The 19,906-nt window shown below is 39.5% G+C and overlaps 1 protein-coding gene across 1 annotated transcript in view; it reads left to right on the top strand.

Annotated features, from left to right (window-relative positions):
- The first annotated feature begins 818 nt into the window (after positions 1-818).
- LOC140511578 (uncharacterized) overlaps positions 819-19,906 on the top strand; it is a 36,705-nt gene continuing 17,617 nt past the window's right edge. The window contains exon 1 of the mRNA XM_072620728.1: positions 819-1,852. Within this exon, the coding sequence (XP_072476829.1) occupies positions 819-1,625 (807 nt within the window). The 3' untranslated portion in view covers positions 1,626-1,852. The remainder of the gene's footprint in view (positions 1,853-19,906) is intronic.

Below are 19,906 nucleotides of genomic sequence, written 5' to 3'. Positions count from 1 at the left end.
CTAAGAAAGGGAATTTTACAGTTTTGGAGAATATTTTGAATATTTTTATCCCCCCTTACGCCCTTCCTCCAGCAAAATTACGAGTTTCTACCCGACCCGTTTTTGTTGATTAAAAGAAAAGGCGCTGAAAACATCCCTCTTTTTGAGAAGGCAAACCAACAGCAGCTGCTAGTCTCCAACCGGTACTGGCAGAGTGATAAGGCAGGGGAGTGAGGCTCGTTTTCCTCTGGTCCAATCCAGTGCACAGGAAGGTGGCCCTTCACCAATAGGAGGAAAGTTCGGCATCCGGAGGTGAGGGTGGATGCGAATGATTGTCAGCTCACTGGAGCAATGCCAGAGGAGATTTTCTTGAGTGAAAGCAGCGAGGACCAACCGATGTAAAAGGGAAGGCTGGAGGTAGGTGGACTTCGGAAGGGCGGCTGGACCATCCATTCAGGGGAAACGAATGTTGTTCCTGTTGGAGCGCCCCGCACCAATCAAAAGGGTGCAGAGGGAGAGGATTGAGCCAGTCTTTCCTCCACAGCCAAAAGATCGCCGGGCTTAGTGGGAGAGAAATCGGGGGAAAGCCAGAGTCGGAGCAAGGTTGAGCGACTAAACTGGTTCGGATCGGACGGTTCCTTAAAGGGGAAGCGCCATTGTCAGGAGACCGGCGTCCAGGGCCCGGACGGACTGGCGGCGCCGGGGAGCGAGGGCGCAGCGCTCCTAAGGAGGGGTAGGTGTCGCCGAGGAGAAGGCGCTTCATTTCACTTTCTCTTCTCTCTTCTGCTCGGCTCACTCTCTGGGCTGGCGCCGCTGGGTGCGGGAGGCGCGGCACAAGGATGGATGCCCGACCGCCCTGGCCCCGGCCCCAGCCCTGGGTGTCCTACTGGGGAGGGGGCCGAAGGGAGTTAGCGTCCACCCCCACCCCCACCCCGGCACTGCTACTACTGCTAACGGAAATCGAACCCCGGCGCGGCGCGAGGAGAGCCCCCTCCTCCTCTCCCCTCTCCTCCCTCCGCGCCCGGGCCTTTCCCTTCCCCTCCCCGCCCCCCTCCCTGGGGTCGCGCCGCCGCGGAGCCGGGCCGCGGGTGCCCAGGGAACGGTGGAAGGGGCGGGGGCGGGGCCGGGGGTGGAATCGCTTCGGTCTAGGCAGTGGGGGGCGAGGGGAGGGGGTTCCGGCCTTTGGTGGTGCCAGGTTGCGGCGGCCGGAGGAGGAGGAGGGGGTGAAGTTGGGTAGCAGCCGTGGTCTCCGCCCGCCCGCCTCTCTCCTCCTCCTCGGCCCGGCCAGTCTACAAGCGTTTATTAAGCGCCCCGCTCTGGACCACGCGCTTCTCTCTGCACCGGCCATACAAAGGAAAGGCGCAAGACCATCCCTGCTCTCTCGGGGCTCCCCGTCTAAGGGGAGAGAAAGCGTTCCGCCGCTGGGCACCGCCAGACGGAGCCAGGCTGAATGGAAGCAATGCCGGCCGCCCTCATCCCCGGGTCGGGTTGTCGGGCCCTTCGCGATGGGCACAACTTCACCTCGAATCGCCCCCCCGTCCTCCGTTGTCTCTTGCCCCGCACGCAAAGTCTGTCTGCCCTGGACGAGGCGGCCTCAGCGTCCCGTCGCTAGTGGTCCGAAATTCACGCCGTCGTGGGGTCCCTGAGGCACCCGAGGTTTCTCTTGACAACTTGAATGAGTCTCCTTTGCCCTTGTTTGTTGGTTCCCCGGCTTCTGGGCAGCAGGTTCCCTGGATGCTGTGGGTCTGTAGTGCCGGTGGCTTCAGCGGAATCTAGTTTCTGGGGTGAGAACTTAATCTGTCAGTCTTCAGATGTGAAGAGATGGTATCACTCCTTCCTTGCCACCCTCAGGCCAAAGTGACTATGAGAAGAGGTGAGGAGGGCTCAGCAGAAGGCACAGTGTTTGCCTCTTTTCCAACACTGAACAGAGAAAAGAATTTACAAAATTTATTACTGAGCTCATTCTTTGAAGGATTAAAAACTCACCAGAATGGAACAAGGGCTTTTCGATTTAGAACGAGTTTTGCTGCAGTAAACTAAGTTGGTTTTTTAAAATACCAGAGCCTTCTTTATAGTTTCTACTTGGCAAAATTGTTGTTCGTGGGTATTAGGGCCTATAAAATTCATTACTGATAAAACAGACTTTTTTGGTTGCCCTGTTTCACTTTATAGCTACTGATTTTTTTTATTTGTTCCTAACTCATGGTATATGTTTCACATAAACTTTATTTAGAAATCAATCAACAAGTATCTGTTAGTGTTCAGGTATTATGCTAGGTACTGGGATACAAACACAAAGAATGAAACAGTTCTAACAGGTAAGGAACTTACATTCTAATGGAGGAGGTATAAAATACATATGTGATAAATATATATATAACAAATTTATAAAGTGAATACAAATATATACAAAGTAGCAAAATAGAAGGCAGTGAGGGGGACAAAGTAATGAGGGATAGATGACACTGATAGTTGGAAATCAACGTGATGCTTTCCTATGCACCTCATGATTTTGAACATTTAAATTTCTTGTGAAATATTTAGTACTTAAATGGTATGTGTAAAATAATACTCTTGAAAGTGTCTTTGGCTGTTTTATGTAACACTTTCTAGTTACTTTCATGATCAGAAATAGGATTACATTGTCTCTTCTATTATGTTATTTTGTATCTTACATTTTTGAGGAGCAGAGTTTTTTTTAAAAACTAGAAATATTTTACCCAACAATTTTCCTTTTTTAAAAATAAGTTTAAGAGTAAGTAGGAAGTTATAATACAAGTAGGAAAACCCTGGAGCAGAAAGGCAGCTATAGTCAGGAACCTTGAAAGGCAAGATGATACAGTTATTGGAACCATTACTCTTGTCTTTCTGGACAACAATCAGTGAAATACTAAGTTTAAGACTGATTTATAAGTATGTCACTAAGTATCTTTCATTGTTACACCTAAACGCTTTTTCAAATTTCAGTTTTTTAATCTCTTGAAGAGGCATCATGATATAGTAGGAAAGAATACTAACTAGATTTGGGGTCATAAGATCTGAGTTCAAATTTGTTTTTTTAAAAATCTTTTATTTTCAGTTCCAAGTTCTCTCCTTCCCTCTGGCTCCTCCCCCACCCATTGAGAAGGCAAGAAATACAATACCCATTATGCTTGTGAAGTCATGCAGAACATTTCCACATTAGCCAGGTTGCCAAAAAATAAGCATGAAAAACAAGGGAAAAAAAGCAACGTGCTTCAATCTGCACTCAGAGTTCATCAGTTCTTTATCTGGAAATATGGATAGCATTTTTCATCGTGTTCTTTGGAATTTTCATGGATCATTGTATTGATCAGAATAGGCAAGTCTTTCACAGTTGGTTATCATTAAGATATTGTTTTTACTGTCTACAATATCCTCCTAGTTCTGCTCATTTAACTTTGCATCAGTTCATTTAAGTCTACCCAGGTTTTTCTGGAACCATCTTTTTAATTTTTTCTTAGAGCACAATAGTTTTCCATCATAATTATATAGCATAACTTATTCAGCCATTTCTCAATTGATGGGTGTCCCCTCAGTTTCCACCACAGAAAGAATTGCTTTAAATATTTTTGTATATAGGAGTCTTTTTCCTTTTTCTTTGATCTCTTTGGGATCCAGACCCAACCATGGTATTGTTGGGTCAAAGAGTATGAACAGTTTTATAGTCTTTTGGACAGAGCTCCAAATTGTTCCCCAGAATGGTGGGGCTGTTTCACAGCATTAGTATACTTGTTTTCCTATATCCCGTTCGTTATTATTTTCCTTTTCTGTCCCCTTAGCCAGTACGATTTGTGTGAAGTGTTACCTCAGCATTGTTTTAATTTGCATTTCTCTTTTAGTGATTTAGAGCATTTTTATATGACTATTGATAGCTTTGATTTCTTCTTCCAAATGCTTCCTGTTATATCCTTTCACCATTTATCAATTGGAAAATGATTCTTATTTTAATTAATTTCATTCAGTTTTCTATATATTTGAGAAACCAGGCCTTTATCATAGAAACTTACAGTAAATCCCTCCTCCCACCCTGTTTCCTACTTGTAACTTTGGCTGCATTGGTTTTGTTTTTGCAACCCCTTTTTAATTTAATAAAATTAGCATAATTTTTTCCCTTTCTTATTTTTATTGTGCTTTTTGTGACATGGCTAATATGGAATGTTTTACATGATTTCATGTGCATAATTAATATCACATTTCTTACCTTCTCAATGGGTGGAATAGGAATGGTAATGTAGGGAGGGAGAGAATTTGAAACTCAAAATTTGAAAAAAATCTTAAAAACAAACAAAAAAACTTATTCCAAAAATAATATAATAAAAATTATTTATTTTACCTTCTGTAAACCTCTCCATGTTTGTTTATCCATGAGCTCTTCCTCTTTCCATAGATCTGACAGGAAATTTTTTTCTGTGATCCCCTAATTTGCTTATCATATCACCCTTTTTGTCTGTTATGTCTGTTATGCTTATCTTGGTGATCCCCTGATTTGCTTATCGTATCACTCTTTTTGTCTGTTATGTACCCATTTTGAGCTTATCTTGATATGTGGTGTGAAATGTTGTTTGTCTACTTTCTGCCAGACTGATTTCCAGTTTTCCCAATAGTTTTTGTCAGATAGTGAGTTCTTACCTCAAAAGTCAGATCTTTGGGTTTATCACACACGAGGTTATGTGCTCATTTGCTTCTTTATATTGTATGTCTAATCTATTTCGTTGATCAACCACTCTCATCCACTTCCACATTATTTCTGTAATTACTGCTTTGTAGCATAGTTTGAGATCTGGTATTGCTGGTCCCCTTCATATTTTTTCATTGTATTTCTTGACATTCTTGGTCTTTTGTTCTTCCTTTGGGTGAATTTTGTTATTATTTTTGGCTCTAAAAGTAAAATCTACTTTCTACCTCTGTTACTTTTTACAAATCACTTATCCTTTTAGCTTCATTTTCCTCATGAGTAAAATGGGGGGATTGACTAGATTGTCTCTACAATCCCTTCTAGCTCTGTGCTTTTATAAAATCTTGGTGTGGGCAGTGAGTGATATCAAACAAGTACTGATAGAGGGAGGTAAAACAGGTTTCCAGAATCAACTTTTATTAATGTTAATTGGGAGAAAAAATTCACATTTTAAATTCTATAGGAAGACAGATACTTTTCAAATTTTTTTAGATACTAAAAAAAAAAATCAAATCTACATGCAGTGGGATGACCTGGGTTCAAGTCCTACCTTTGGGACATTACTGGCTCTGACCCTGGGCAAATAACTTAAGCTATCTGTTCTGAAAGCCACTCTAAAAGCTACAAAGAAAGTGACCAGCATTGGTGGAGAAGTAGTTTCCTCACTGGGAGTTCCCTACACAAGTGAAGTCACAACTATAAGCCCCTATCCTTCTCTCTGTCCAGTTCTTTATGAAGCTGTGCAGATTGTTCCTGATCATGTCCTTTCCTTTTACTATCTTTTCAATAATGAATTCTAGAACTTTTCCAACAATTGAAGTCAAACTTAATGGTTTATAATTGGCCCAAGATAATTTTCTCTATTGACCTCTGGTACACCTGAAATTTGGATTTTTCTGAGACTGTGATATTCTGTGATTTGAAACTATATAGTATCAGCAGAGCACTGGTGTTAAAAAAAAAAAAAAAGGTGGGATTTTGTTTCTTGTCTATTGATTGCCCTGCTTATTGTCTCTACATGCCTGTCCAAGATAAACTTATTGCTGGACTAATTTGATGTGCTGGATATCAGTGTCGGCAGTAGGCATTCTTCTTCACCATCCTTTTTTATTTTTTTAAATCTATTTGGACCATTAGTACAACCTCTTTAGACCTTGCTTTTTCTGGGAAGTCTCCTCTTCCAATTTGACTCTGTGCTGACTATCCTGCTCACCACTAGTGAATAACTTTGGTGCACATACATCTATCTTCATGATTTATGCCTTCTCTGTTATTGATAATTAGACGATTTGAATAAAGTTATCTCTAGTGTCATCTGTTAACAGGTTATCTGTTACATAGCAAACCAAGTTGTTGTTTTTTTATAGTCAGCATATAATAAGAACAATAGAATCTTGTATTCTCTTCAATTTTAAGGCATTGTAGAGATGAGAAAATAGACATATGGCTCAATCATATAGATGTCCATCAATAGATGTGTATTGGTATGTGTCTGCTTTCTAGAAATGATCTTTAGAAAATCTGGAAATCATATTAAAATCTTGGTGCTTGGATTATTTCCCTGTTCTTTATTTGGAGATTTTTACAGGGCTTTGACTGTGTTCCTAGGAACCCCTTGTATCTTTAAGAAAGGTCCGCAAATAGTTATGTGTCTGTAGCCTGTCTTAAGCTAGAAAGTTAGAAGTAAGAATTGTTTTGTATTACCAAGTAGCCAAATACATAGAATCAGAACAGTTTTGCATGGTCTTAACTAAATATATTGCAGATGAGGGAAAACAGCCTCAAAGGGGAATATATTGCTTTAGATACTATTTCAAGTTTGACTTCTTAGGGAAAAGACTTATGAAGAAGTAAAGGGCCAGCAATAAGAAATACTTAGAAAAATAAGCAGAGCATGGTGTTTGGTGTCAGAGGACCTGGTTTTCATTCCCAGGCTTGCTACTTTGTGAGCAAATCATCTGTTGTCTTAGGGGTGAAGGGGAGGACTTAGCTTGGCCTTTTCATTTGTAGAGATTGGAATATATGATATCTAAGTTCTTTTCTAGATTCTAAATCTATGATAACCTAATTTCTTCCATACTTATTTTTGTTATTGTGATAGTACTGCATGGCTCCTCTGAGACAAGCATGATCATCACCAGTGGGAGCTTTGTTGCCTTGGGAGTTTGTTGGGCCAATGCTTTAAATTCCTCAGACGTTATCTTCCCAGATTATAACTTTATGCCTTTGGGGCAAAATAGTCCAGATATTCTACAGATACAGTTGAATGTTATTTGATTGAATACTCTAATGAATGAGCTGGAGGAGAAAGTGAGGCTGCTGACCTTGCACAGCCCTCTCTACCTCAAGTCAAAGTCTACTGCAGGTCATGTCATCATCTTGATATCACGGTCCTCTTCGAGAATGAAGGACAAACACAACCTGTGAGTGAGTAGCCTCTCCCCTCCTCTCTTCTCTTTACCTCTCCAGGGGTTCTCTACCCAGGGCAAGGTACACCTCTGTGGCTAAAAGCTGCCTTTTCTCCTTTGGGTTTACTGGCTACATTTCTTGCTTAAAGAACAAGCCTTAAGCCGAATTCACTCTGGAGCTCATAGATTGGACACCAGGTCTCCACCTACCTAGCACAGAGTGAAAGTAATTACTAAATAGTAACTGTTTCTCTTTTACCCAGGAAACGTGAGGGTCTTCCCCTCCCAGTTTGATTTTTGTTGTTGTTTTTTCTTTTCTTAAAAGAGGTCATCCCTTGAGTAACTACCTAAAGAGGCCTATTCATCGAATGGGTGTATTTCGCTCAAAGTGAGAGTCTGATAAGACCTTAGCCTCAAATGGCCAAGGTCCCACATTGCATCCTGGGCCATCTCCAGTCATCCTGATGAATATCAGGCCACTGGACCCAGATGGCTCTGGAGAAGAAAGTAAGATTGGTGGCCTTGCACAGCCCTACCTCGCTCAAAGTCAACTGCAAGTCATGTCATCATCTTGATGTCATGGTCCTCTTTGAGAAAGAAGGACAAACACAACAACCTAATGAATGATGTCTGTTTCTATCTTAATGAGCTATTTCTGTGTCCTAGAAGATAGCTTATGCTATGCTGATGGAAGAACATAATTAAGTGAAAAATTCAAGAATTGAGAAGCCTTCCTCAATTCATCTGTCTAATAAAGATTTATCACAATATCATAACTGCTTGAATGCAATGTGTAAGATATTTAAAATTTGACAGATTTTGGTAACATTTGAGTTGATAGTTCTTTGTATGGTGAAGAGAACAGTGGTGTTAGGGTGCTTCTCATGGGCAGTACTGACAGTTATGGGGTGATTAGTAAAGCCATAGGGAGGAAAGATGGAATTATAGAGCAGGTCTTGAATTGGATTATCAGTAACAAATCACCATTTACATGGTACTGTAATTATGTCTCCATTTAAGTAACAATATAGTGAAGCAAATTTTATCTGACAGGTTTACTTGGAGCTACTGGGTATAAAATATATATTGATAACTCATTGAGAATGCTTTTATATTTTTTTTATCATTTGACCTTCCAAACACCTCTTGTAGGTAATACAAACCTTTCCATTCTAATATCAGGAAACAAAAGCTGAGAAGGTAAGTGACTTACTAGGATTCCTCAATTATTGTGTAGTTAAGTCATGACTTGAACCTAGGTCTTTTGTTTTCAGATTCAGTGTTCTTCCCTTTAGTGAAATGCTTAACATTACTAGTACAAATACTTAAAGAAACCTTGTGCAGTTTTTTGGGGGGGAGCAATATATAGTCTAAGAACCATATTTTTTTCTTTCTGTAAAAATGAGAGGTCTGTCACCTCACCCTTTAATAATTCTTGTGTTGTGCCCCTATGCATTCTTAAGTAACAAATTCTAGAGATCTTAATTAAGCAGAGTATTCTAGTACTAACTAGCATAGTCAGTGTTAAATGTAATTGGAAGATTGCCTATGTGCCATTCTTCTGTTTATTCATTCTCTCTCTACTTTGTTTGCTTTACCAATAATAGTATTGCATTAGTCAGTCCCAGTCAAGCTCTCTTGCCTAGTACATGGTTAGAAACAGAATGCCTTCGTGCTGCAAGACTCTGTGATATTTTTGTATTGGGGGGGGGGGTGTTCCCTCTCAATATAAGAACTTTTCTCTACACCAGGGCTGGAGACCTGTGGAGGCAGATTAAGTTATCAGCTTACTATGGTTATGAGGCATGGAACACTACTGTCTCTATACAAATGGAGTTGAGAGTCACATTTGGAGAGGTTTTATGGTTCATGTAAGTGAGCTGCAACACTAAACAAGGAATTATGGTATAATATCAGATGGATGACTGGAAAAAAAGATTTTGGTAATATAGGAATAGTGAAGGATAGCTAATGGAGAGCTCTCCTGTACCCCTGATGTCTTGTAATAGCAGTAGAATGAGAGGTTTTAATAAGTTGGGTGGGAGCACCTATAGTAGACTTCTGGGAGGATTGGAATTGCATAGGATGGGCAGGCATGGCTGGGTTGCAATGCGCTTTGTTGGAGGGAACATCCCCATCTGAAATCACAGACCTGGGGTGACCTGTTGGAAGTAGTTGTTGTTGGTGCTGATTTCTCCTATTATACCTAAAAAATGGCCTTCGTAGCATCACAGAATTTGAATTTCTCAAGTTCAACCTGGGTGACACAGAAGATAGAGCACTGGAGCTGTAGTTGGGAAGGCCTGAGTTCATATGTGATCTGAGATGTGTCCTAGTGTTGTGACCTTGAGCAAATCACTTAACGGCAGTTTGCCTCAGTTTCCTCATCTGTTAAAAGAGTAAGAGAATAGCATCTATCTCCCACGGTTGCTGTGAGGATGAAATAGGGTAATATCTGTAAAGGACTTTGTAACCTTACAGCACTACATAAATGCTACTACTATTATTATTTTTGTTAAACTCATACCAAAAAGTATCACCATTATAACATATATGACTAATATTTATCTAGCCTCTTTCAAGATCCCTAAGGAGGGGTAACTTAGACCATCTCTTGAAGCAGTCTCATTCCAATTTTGAACAGCTCTAATCATTAGTTTTCCCTTACATCAAGCCAAAATTTGTCTCTTTATAATTTTCACCTATTTCTCTTGCCTGGTGGGGCCACCCAGAAAAGACCAATCTTTTCTTCTGTGCGACAGCTCTTCACATATTCAAACATAATTATCAAACTGTTCCCTCTTCCAAACTTTCCAGTTTATGTCGAAGGTGTCATGATCTTTTTAGTCTCCCAGTTTCATAATCTTGGCATTATTCTCAATATCACACATCATATCCAGTTACTTGCTTGAGCTTACTATTTCTCCTTCCACAAATACTGTTTCTACTTCCACGAAGTTCCTAGGCTCCTCTCAAACAACTACTGTCTTAGTTCAGATCTTCTTTTTCTCTCACCTAGGTTATTGCAAAAAGCCTCCTCATTGGTTCTCCTGCCTCAAGTTTCTCTCAACTCCTATCCAGTCCATATAGTGCTCACAAAGTAATTTACCTTGAGTGCAGATATGAACATGTTACTCCGCTAGTCAATTCCAGTGGCTTCCTATTGTTTTTAAGCAATAATAATACACACACACAGTCTGTTATATATAATGTATTGCACACATATGTATACACAAACATATATCATAACCTAGCCCTACTTAACTTTTTTCTTCTTTAAAAAGAAATTCTAATTTATTAATTTTCAACATTCATTTCCACAACAATTTGAGTTCCAAATTTTCTCCCCATCTCTCCCTTCCATCTAACCCAAGACAGTGTGCATTCTGATGACCCCTTCCCCCAATCTGCCCTCCCTTCTATCACATCCCTCCCTTCTCTTATCTCCAATCCCCTTTATTTTCTTGAAGGAGAAGATAGATTTCTATACCCCATTGCCTGTGTATCTTATTTCCCAGTTGCACGTAAAAACAACTTTTTACATTCATTTTTAAAACTTTGAGTTCCAACTTCTCTCCCTTCCTCTCTCCCCACCCATCCCCACTGAGAAGGCAAGCAATTCGATGTATATTATACATGTATAGTTATGCTAAAGACTTCCATGGTAGTCATGTTGTGAAAGACTACCTATATTTCCCCCCATCCTATCCTGCCCCCATTTATTCTGTTTTCTTTTGACCCTATCCCTCTCCTCAAAGGTATTTACTTCTAATTACTCCCTCCTCCCATTTGCCCTCTCTTCTATCATCCCTCCTTCTCCCCTGCTTTCCTATAGTGTAAGATAAAGTTTCATAGCAAATTGAGTATGCATGTTATTCCCTCCTTAAGCCAAATGTGATGAGAGTAAGGTTCACTTTTTCCTTCTCACCTCCCCTCTCTTCCCTTCCATTGAAAAAGCTTTTTCTTGTCGCTTTTATGAGACAGATAATTTGCTCCACTTTATTTTTCCCTTTCCCAATATATTCCTCTCACCCCTTAATTTTATTTTTTTAGATATCATCCCTTACTATTCAACTTACCCTGTGCCCTCTGTCTATATGTATATAATCCCTCCAACTAGCCTAGTACTGAGAAAAGAGTTATAAATATTATCTTTCCATGTAGGTATATGTAGGAATATAAACAGTTCAACTTTAGTAGGTCCCTTATGATTTCTCTTTCCTGTTTACCTTTTCATGCTTCTCTTGATTGTTGTGTTTGAAAATCAGATTTTCTCTTCAGCTCTGGTCTTTTCATTAAGAATGCTTAAAAGTCCTCTATTTTATTTAATGGACCATTTATTCCCCTGAAGTATTATACTCAGTTTTGCTGGTTTTCTTGGTTTTAATCCTAGTTCCTTTAACTTCTGGAATATCATATTCCAAGTCCTGCAATCCCTTAGTGTAGAAGCTGCTAGATCTTGTGTTATCCTGATTGTATTTCTACAGTAGTTGAATTGTTTCTTTCTGGCTGCTTGCAAAGGTTTCTCCTTGACCTGGGAAGTCTGGAATTTGGCTACAGTATTCCTAGGAGTTTTCCTTTTAGGATCTCTTTCAGGAGGCGATCAGTACATTCTTTCAATATTTATTTTACCCTCTGATTCTAGAATATCAGGGCAGTTTTCTTTGACAATTTCTTGAAAGATGATGTCTCAGCTTTCAGGTAGTCCCATCATTTTTAAATTATCTCTTTTGGATCTATTTTCCAGGTCAGTTGTATTTCCAGTGAGATATTTTACATTGCCTGCTATTTTTTTCATTCCTTTGGTTTTGTTTTATAATTTCTTGATTTTTCATAAAGTCATTATCTTTCATCTGCTCTATTCTAATCTTTAAGGAGTTATTTTCTTCAGTGAGCTTTTGGACCTCCTTTTCCATCTGGCCAATTCTGCTTTCTAGGGCATTCTTCTCTTCATTGGCTTTTTGGATCTCTTTTGCCATTTGGGTTAGTCTGTTTTTTACAGTGTTATTTTATTCAGCATTGTTTTGGGTCTCCTTTAGCAAGCAGTTGGCTCATTTTTCATAATTTTCTTGCATCACTCTCATTTCTCTTCCCAATTTTTGCTCTACTTCTCTTACTTGATTTTCAAAATCCTTTTTGAGCTCTTCCATGGCCTGAGACCAATTCATATTTTTCTTGGAGGCTTTGGATGGAGGAGCTTTGACTTTGTTGTCTTCTGTTTGCATGTTTTGGTCTTGTCATCAAAGTAAGATTCTATAGTCTGATCCTTTTTTCAGTTTTTATTCATTTCCCCAGCCATTTACTTGACTTTTGAGCTCTTTGTCCAGGTAGATCTCTGTTTCCAGTGGAGTTGGGGTGTTTAATGTCAGCTGCTGGATTCCCCTACAATATGTGGAGCCCAGAGCTCCAGAAACAGTCATTGTCTCTGCCTCTGCTACTGCTGTGGCTGTTGTGGGTTCCTTCACCCCCTTCCTCCTCTGCCACCCTGGGGCTGGGGCTGGGCTACTTCACTCTCCCACACTGGTCTCACAGGCTTTTTCCACTGACCTCTAATTTGTCCTCAGCATTTTGGGGTCTTGAAGTCTGGAAACTGCCATAGGTGCTAGAGATTCAGTTTCCCCAAATCCTACTCAGGTCCTCCCTATGCCAGCACAGCCCATGTTGGACTGTGGCCTGCCCCCTGCGTGGTGCGATAGATACTTCCTGGCCACCTTCCAGGCTGTCTTGGGCAGGAGATTTGCTTCACTCTGTCACTCTGTGGGTTCTGCAACTCCAGAATTTGTTTAGAGCCAGGTATTTTGCTGGGCTTGGGGGCAGCGCTCTAGAAAGTCCATGCTGTTACTCCCTATCTTGGCTCCACCCCTACTTAACCTATTTTTCCACCTTTACCGGACAATACCAGCTTATCTGTTTCTTGTACATGCCTCCAGGCCTAGCTCTGGCCATTCCTCATGTCTAGGATGTACTGCTTTCTTATATCAGCTTCGTAAGAGTTTCAGCTTCCTTTAACATGCAGGTCAAATATCATCTTCTATATGAAATCCTTCTTGATTCCTTCCCTCCCCCAGCTGCTAGTGTCCTCTCTAATTACTTCATATATAATTCATATTAACTTCATATATATGCTGTATTTATGTTACACACACATATTTCTTGTCTCTGCTATTGAAATGTAAGCTTCTTGTGAGAAGTGATTATTTCATTTTTAAAATTTGTATTCCCATTAAAAAATATCTGTCACATAGTAGGTGCTTAGTAACTACTTGTTGATAAATTGATTTTGCACATACACCCCCTTTCTTCTCTGGGTTAAGTACTCCCAGTTCCTTCTGTTTATCCTCATATGATGTAGACTTACGTCCCTTCACTATTCAGTTACTCATCTATAGAAAGTCTTGTTTGCAGATACTCTTCAGCTTATCAGTGCCCTTCCAGATGAAGTCTGATGAGGGCAGAAGATAATGGACCAATACCTCCTTGTTTTTGGAAGCTATGCCTCTGTCCAAGATCCCATTAGACTTTTTGGCTGCCACATCATGGGTGCTGACTTATACTGAACTTTCAGGCATGTAAGACCCCTAGATCTTTTTCAAACAAACTACTATTGAACCATACCTTCCTCTGTCATCCATTTGGAAAGAATAGAATGGAAATAGGATTTAAGTGCCCACTATACACAAGGCTCTGTGCTAAGCACTTTATAGATATTATCTTATTTTGTCCTGCACATTTGGTAAAAGTGCCTGGCACATAGGACACTATTAATAAATGCTCAGTGACTTGCTGAGTTAAAATCTGAGGTTCTTACCTGATAGCCATCAATTTTACAATGATGGCAGTAATAAAAATAGCTGTTATTTCTATACTCTTACTGTGTGTCATGCACAATTGTGATCTCATTTTATCCTCACAGCAACCCTGGGAGGTTGGCTGCTATTATGACCCTCATTTTATAGTTGAAGAAACAAAGAGAGTGACTTGCCCAGGGTCAGACAGCTGGAAAGTATCTGAGGCCAGACTGGAACTCATCTTCCTGACCCCAGGCCCAGAATTCTGTACACTTAGTTGTCTGTGTGTGTGTTTGTCCCCACCCAAACTTAAGACATTCCTTTCTGATTTAATTTTATTAGATTCAGGACAGTCTAATTACTAACCAAGACCTTTTTGGATATTGACTGTCATTCAATTTATTGGCAGTCTTGTCCAGCTTTGTGGAACTTGCAGATGCGATGAACATGTTATCTGTGCCTTTATTCAAGTCATTGATAAAAATGTTAATGCAAGGTTCACCACAGATCCCTGGAGCACTCCTTTGGAAACTTCCTGCCAAGTTGGCATTGAACCATGAACTACTCTTTGAGTCTGGCCATCCAATCAAGTCTGAATGCATCTAATTGTATTATTGTGTTGTCTGGAGATATTAAGCACGTGTTACAGCCAGCAACACTTCTGAGTGGGGCCAGAACCAGATTAAAATGTAATTGGGAAATATTTAGCAAAATAAATAAAAAAATACAATAAAACATAGGTTATAGTACATTTTAAAACTAAGTACATACGTGGCCAGCTCGAACCCTTATGTACATTAGGGACCCTGTTTCTGTTGGAGCTTGATACCACTGGTACAGTAGCCCAGATATCTCCATCTTCCTCACAATAATAGCATGAAATACTTCATCAAAAACTTTTCTGCAATCTAGATTAAGTGTATCCACTGCATGGTACATGCTAGCAGTTTTGTAACCCTATCAAATAAATAAAGTTAGTCTGGCATGACTTGTTTTTGGTGGAGCCATGCTGGCTCTTTGCTATTTATCTTTCTAGATTTTTACTATTTCTTGAATTGGACATTCTAGAATTTCCCCCAAAATCAATTTCAAGTTGATTGCCCTATAGTTTTCAAACTATTTTCTTCCCATTTAAGAAAAAATGCTACTTGCCTTTCTCTAATATTGTCCTGTTATTTTTTGTGATATTTCAAATATTACTGTTAGGGCCTCAGTGATCATATCTTTCCATTACTTTCTGTACTTGAGTAAGGATGAATTAGTTCACTCGTCTACCAGCAGTGCATTAGTGTGCTTGTTTTTCTGCATCTCCTTCTATGTTTCTCATTTTTCCTTTTTGTCAGCTTTACAAATCTTATTGGTGTGATGTAGAACCTCAAAGTTATAATCTGCATTTTGCACTAATAATTTACCCTAATAATTGCACTAATTATTGGTGATTTGGAGCATGTTTTCATATGGCTAGTGATAGCTACCTTTCTTTGAAAACTTTTCTTCATATCCTTTGACTATTATTGTCCATTTTAACTGTGTCCCAGATATACATTTTAATGAACGAACACTATAAGTTGCCCATCCAACTATATGTCATGATCTAGCCCAACTAATGAATAAAAAAACTCCACTCATTAAACGTTTACTATGTTCCAGGTAGTTTATTAAGCAATATGAATGCTAAATTGTATGCCTTAAGGGACTTACATTGTTTGGGGGAAGGACGATAGGAAGGAGGGGAGAGACCACACATAAGGGGAGTGGTGATCAGGACTGAAGTTCCAGGGATGGTTAGAGCAGCCATAAGTATTGTGTCAATTTGATCATGATTTCCAAAACAAGAGGTAGATGAGAAATGCATCATAAGCCATACGGCCAGAACGAGTTAAGCATGGAGAGAGTGGATTATGTGAGTTTATGCTGATGGCAAGAGTTCCACACCTGAATGGCTTGTCTGTCATGACGTGTGCTCTCCAGATGTCTGGTGGTCCTAGAGGGTGCTGCACATAGGGTACAATCTGCTTGATTTTTTTTCTGTGGGGGTAATCATGCTAAATGATATCATTTTCATTTGCTGTAGTTTTGTTTTTTTTCTAGCCATTTCCAAGTTGATGCATACTTTGTTTGTTTTGATGCTTTCCTATTATAAGAGTGATGCTATGAAAATTTTGGCCTATATATGGTCTCTTTTCTGTCTTTGACTTCCTTTGGTTACATATACCCACTAGTGAGTTTTCTGGGTCAAAGGCTTTGGAAGTATAGTTGGTTTTTTCTTATATAATTCCAAATTGACATACTGAGCGGCCAGATCACTGAACAGCTTATAAAACAACAGTTTGCCCAGCTTCCCATATCCCCTCCCAATAGTGACCATTCTCATCATTTGTCATATTTGTCAGTTTGCAAAGTGTGAAGTGGGATTTTCAGACATGCTTAAATCTCCAGTTAGCTGCTTATTAGTGATGGGGAGCATGCTTTCATGTTGTCATTTATATATAGACTAGAATTCTTTTGAAAACTGTTTTTTTTTGAAAACTGTTTTGGCTTATATTGTCTGACTGTTTCCCAGGATTGATTTTTAATTCCTGACAGAGTAGAGCAGTTTTGTTGTTTCCTTACATATATGACCTTGAGCGAGTTATTCAACTTCTTTGGGTTTCGGTTTCCTTGTGTGTACAGTGAAGTGGTCAGTGGATGGATGGTCTCTGAGGTGTCTTCCAGCTCCGAATCCAGTGAGCCTTTGAATCAGACATCTAGGAATAATCATTTGTAGGACAGAGTTAAGATCTAATGATGCTAACAACACAATAAAGTAAAACCTTATCTTTATGGAAAGAAGAATTTTGGTTAATAGATTCTTTATTCTTTTAGGCATCGAAATTTAATGTAATCTTAATTATTTTGGATTGATATCTTTCTAAAATTTGCTTTCCTGGTTCACCTCTGTGTAGGACTAAGAAGAGAGATACTTGCAGGTCAGATCTAATGGGAAAGTGTTGCAGCAAGATTCTGTTATGTTCATGTTGAAGTGTACTTTGGCAAACCAGAAGCTGCAGACCTTGGAGATAATTGATGGAGAGATTAGGACTATCCTGAAAAGCACTGGGGTCATTATCTTGGGACTGTCCAAGGAGAAGACAAATAAAAGGTGGCTGGACCAGCAGATGGCAGCCTTTGCTGCCTCTGTATGATATGTGGAAGCTCAGTTGTCTGCCCAGATGGGCATTCTCACCCAGGTGGCAAATGGCCAGCCTTACAAGGGTTCAAGCTATGCATCAAAAAAGGATTGCCAGATGGCACTGAAAAGAGTAGATTATGCTCAGTTGAAACTGAGTAAACTGATGTCAACCTATGAACAGATGTTGGAGACCTAAGACAGAGAAGAAAGACCACTCTTCACAGGCCTGGACAGAAGTGGAACAAGCAATGGAGCTGTGATGGGGGAGAGGGAGGCAGATTGTTAGGAGTTCTGTATTGTTTTGATTTGTATGTTTTGTTCCCTTCAGCTCACTTTTATGTTCCTAAACTTCTGTTGGACTTCTGTTGAGAAAATCCACAGGAAAGATCCCTGACTTGCCCTACCCCACCCCAGATCTCTCCACAGATCATCTTTTTGTACTAGGAGATGATGGTCCAGATGCAAGCCCTTCCCCTTCCCCTCACCATTTTCATCTCCCCACACTACTCTGGATTCTTTTTGTCACCTTGGCTCAGTTCTTCCAAAAGAAAAAAAAAGTGTGTGTTTATAAAATACTTCCTGCCTTCTTAGAGTACATTGAGTGCAATTTATTTAACCTTTTTGTGATCATCTAAATCCTAAACAATTAAGATAATCTTTTGTATAGCAATTGCATGTTTGTTTTTCAATCAGTTAACAGGTATTGAGTGCCTACTATTTGCCAGGCATAGTGGTAGGTCCTGGAGATAAAAAGACAAAACAGGCCCCATTCTCATATGTTTTATTTTTTTTCCAATTATTTGTAAAAAATTTTTAGCATTAGTTTTTTAAAGTTTTGAGATGTATATTCTCTCCCTCCTCCTTCCCTTCTCCCCTCATTGAGAAGGCAAGCAATTTGATACAGGTTGTACAATGGATTCCATTCTCAAGGAGGCTGTATGTATTTCATCAGGAAAAACAGCAGGCACACCAATAAATAGATAAAAAATATACAATGTAATTTCAACAGGACATGCATAGCACTAGCAGCTGGGGTAATTAGGCTTCATGTAGAAGGAGAGGGTTTTTGAGCTAAACATTTGAAAGAAAATTCTAAGGGTCAAAGGAAAGACATTCCAGGCAAGGACATGGAGGGAGAAGTTGGGAGGATGGCAAGCATATTTGGCTAGAGCACAGACTGTAGAAAAATATGAAATCGTTCTGGAAAAGTAAACTGGAGCTAGATTACGTTTACACATAATTATATGTATATTGTATTATAAGACGAATTCCTTCACAGTCTATGAAAGTGTAGCACAGGTAGACCTTTTTCTGCTGCATTAAATGGTTCTAGTTGCTTGTCTTTTTTGGTGATTCTTTTTTAGAACTTTTCTGTTTTCTCTCAGAAGCACAACAGATTAGGACAGATTTAGAAGAATTATTTGGAAAGGTAAAAGGAATTTTTGTAGTCAGGCATAATGAAAAAAGAGCTGATACCATGTGGACATTCTTGCAGGTACAATCTGTTACCATTCATCTGTCTATAGGTTATTGAAGACCTGTAAGTTGCACATAAAAGAGTCATGTTTGAGGTCTCTAGCTTGACTCTTCTTGTTGTACATCATGTAAATAAATATTTTCTGAGCCTAGTCTCAGCCTGGACCTTAATATTAACTGTGCATGCATAATCAGTAATTTGTATCTGTTGTATGTGTTTTTTTTCTATAGGTTTTACACTATCTGGCTTAATGCTGAGTATGCAGTAGGTGCTTAATAAATATTTATTGGATTAATTTTTAAAAATCAGATGTCCTGTTTAGCTTTTTGTTTGTCTTTTCTCTCCAGCTAGATTTTTAAGTTCTTTAAGAACCTATGATTTAAGTTTTTCTTATACACATGTAAAACAGTGCCCAGCTTAATGTAGGAATTCAATAAATTTTATAAATGTTTAGTGATAGGTTTTTAACCTACAAGACACACAGTTGTTGATTGATTAGATAAGAGGCATGAGGTCATATTGAAACATTACTCATGTTTTCAACCTGTCATCTGGGAGAACAATAGAAAGAGAAAAAGCAGAAGGAGAACTGATTTGGGAAGGAAAATGAGCTCGGTGTTAGATGTGTTGAATTTGAAATGACAAAAAAATAGCCACGTAGACGTTCTCATGGATTTTTGAAGGCACAGGATTGAAGCTCAGCTAAAATTTGAGGTTTTAAAATTCTTCAATATAGCTAGTTGGTGCCTTGGAAGTGGAGGAGTTCTTTAAATAATGAATATGGAGACAAGGGTAGAGAATAAGTGGTTGAATTTGGCATTGTTAGTGATGTGAGAAAGAAGAGGAAACCTTAGAAGAAGAATGAGTGAATGGTTAGAAGTGGACAAAGAGGGGTGAGAAGCAACATGATAGTATGAATGATTGAAGGGATAAAAGATATTAGGGGCTTACTATGTGCAAAGCACTCTGCTAAAGCTCTGTGTATACAAATAGAAAAATAAGACAGTCTCTTCTCTCAAGGAGCTTATATTTTCATGGGGAGACAACTCACATGGAAAGTTTCAGTTGTGAATTGGATTGAAAAATCCCATCATCCTTTGGGTAGAGTGGCAAAATAGATGTCAATACCTCTTAGTGACATTTCCACTGAAAATCATAACAGTTTCTGAAGTTGAGACATGTTGCAGTGTGCCAGACTTTGGTGGCAAGAGCTTTTATTTTGAGTGTCCAGTAGCTATGGCTGTAGCACCTGTAGGAGCAATGGCTAGGCTACATCTCCATGATAGGTTGCTTCCCAGGATAATGGCTGTGGGTGCTGGGTGGGAAGCATTTCTGTTCCCAAGGTTCTTGGGTTTGTGGTTGGTAGGGATGAATAGCCTTTTCTCC

This window comes from Notamacropus eugenii, chromosome 6 (genome assembly GCF_028372415.1).
Source record: "Notamacropus eugenii isolate mMacEug1 chromosome 6, mMacEug1.pri_v2, whole genome shotgun sequence".
Taxonomy (NCBI): Eukaryota; Metazoa; Chordata; class Mammalia; order Diprotodontia; family Macropodidae; genus Notamacropus; species Notamacropus eugenii.
This window is presented reverse-complemented; position numbering and strand designations above follow the sequence as displayed.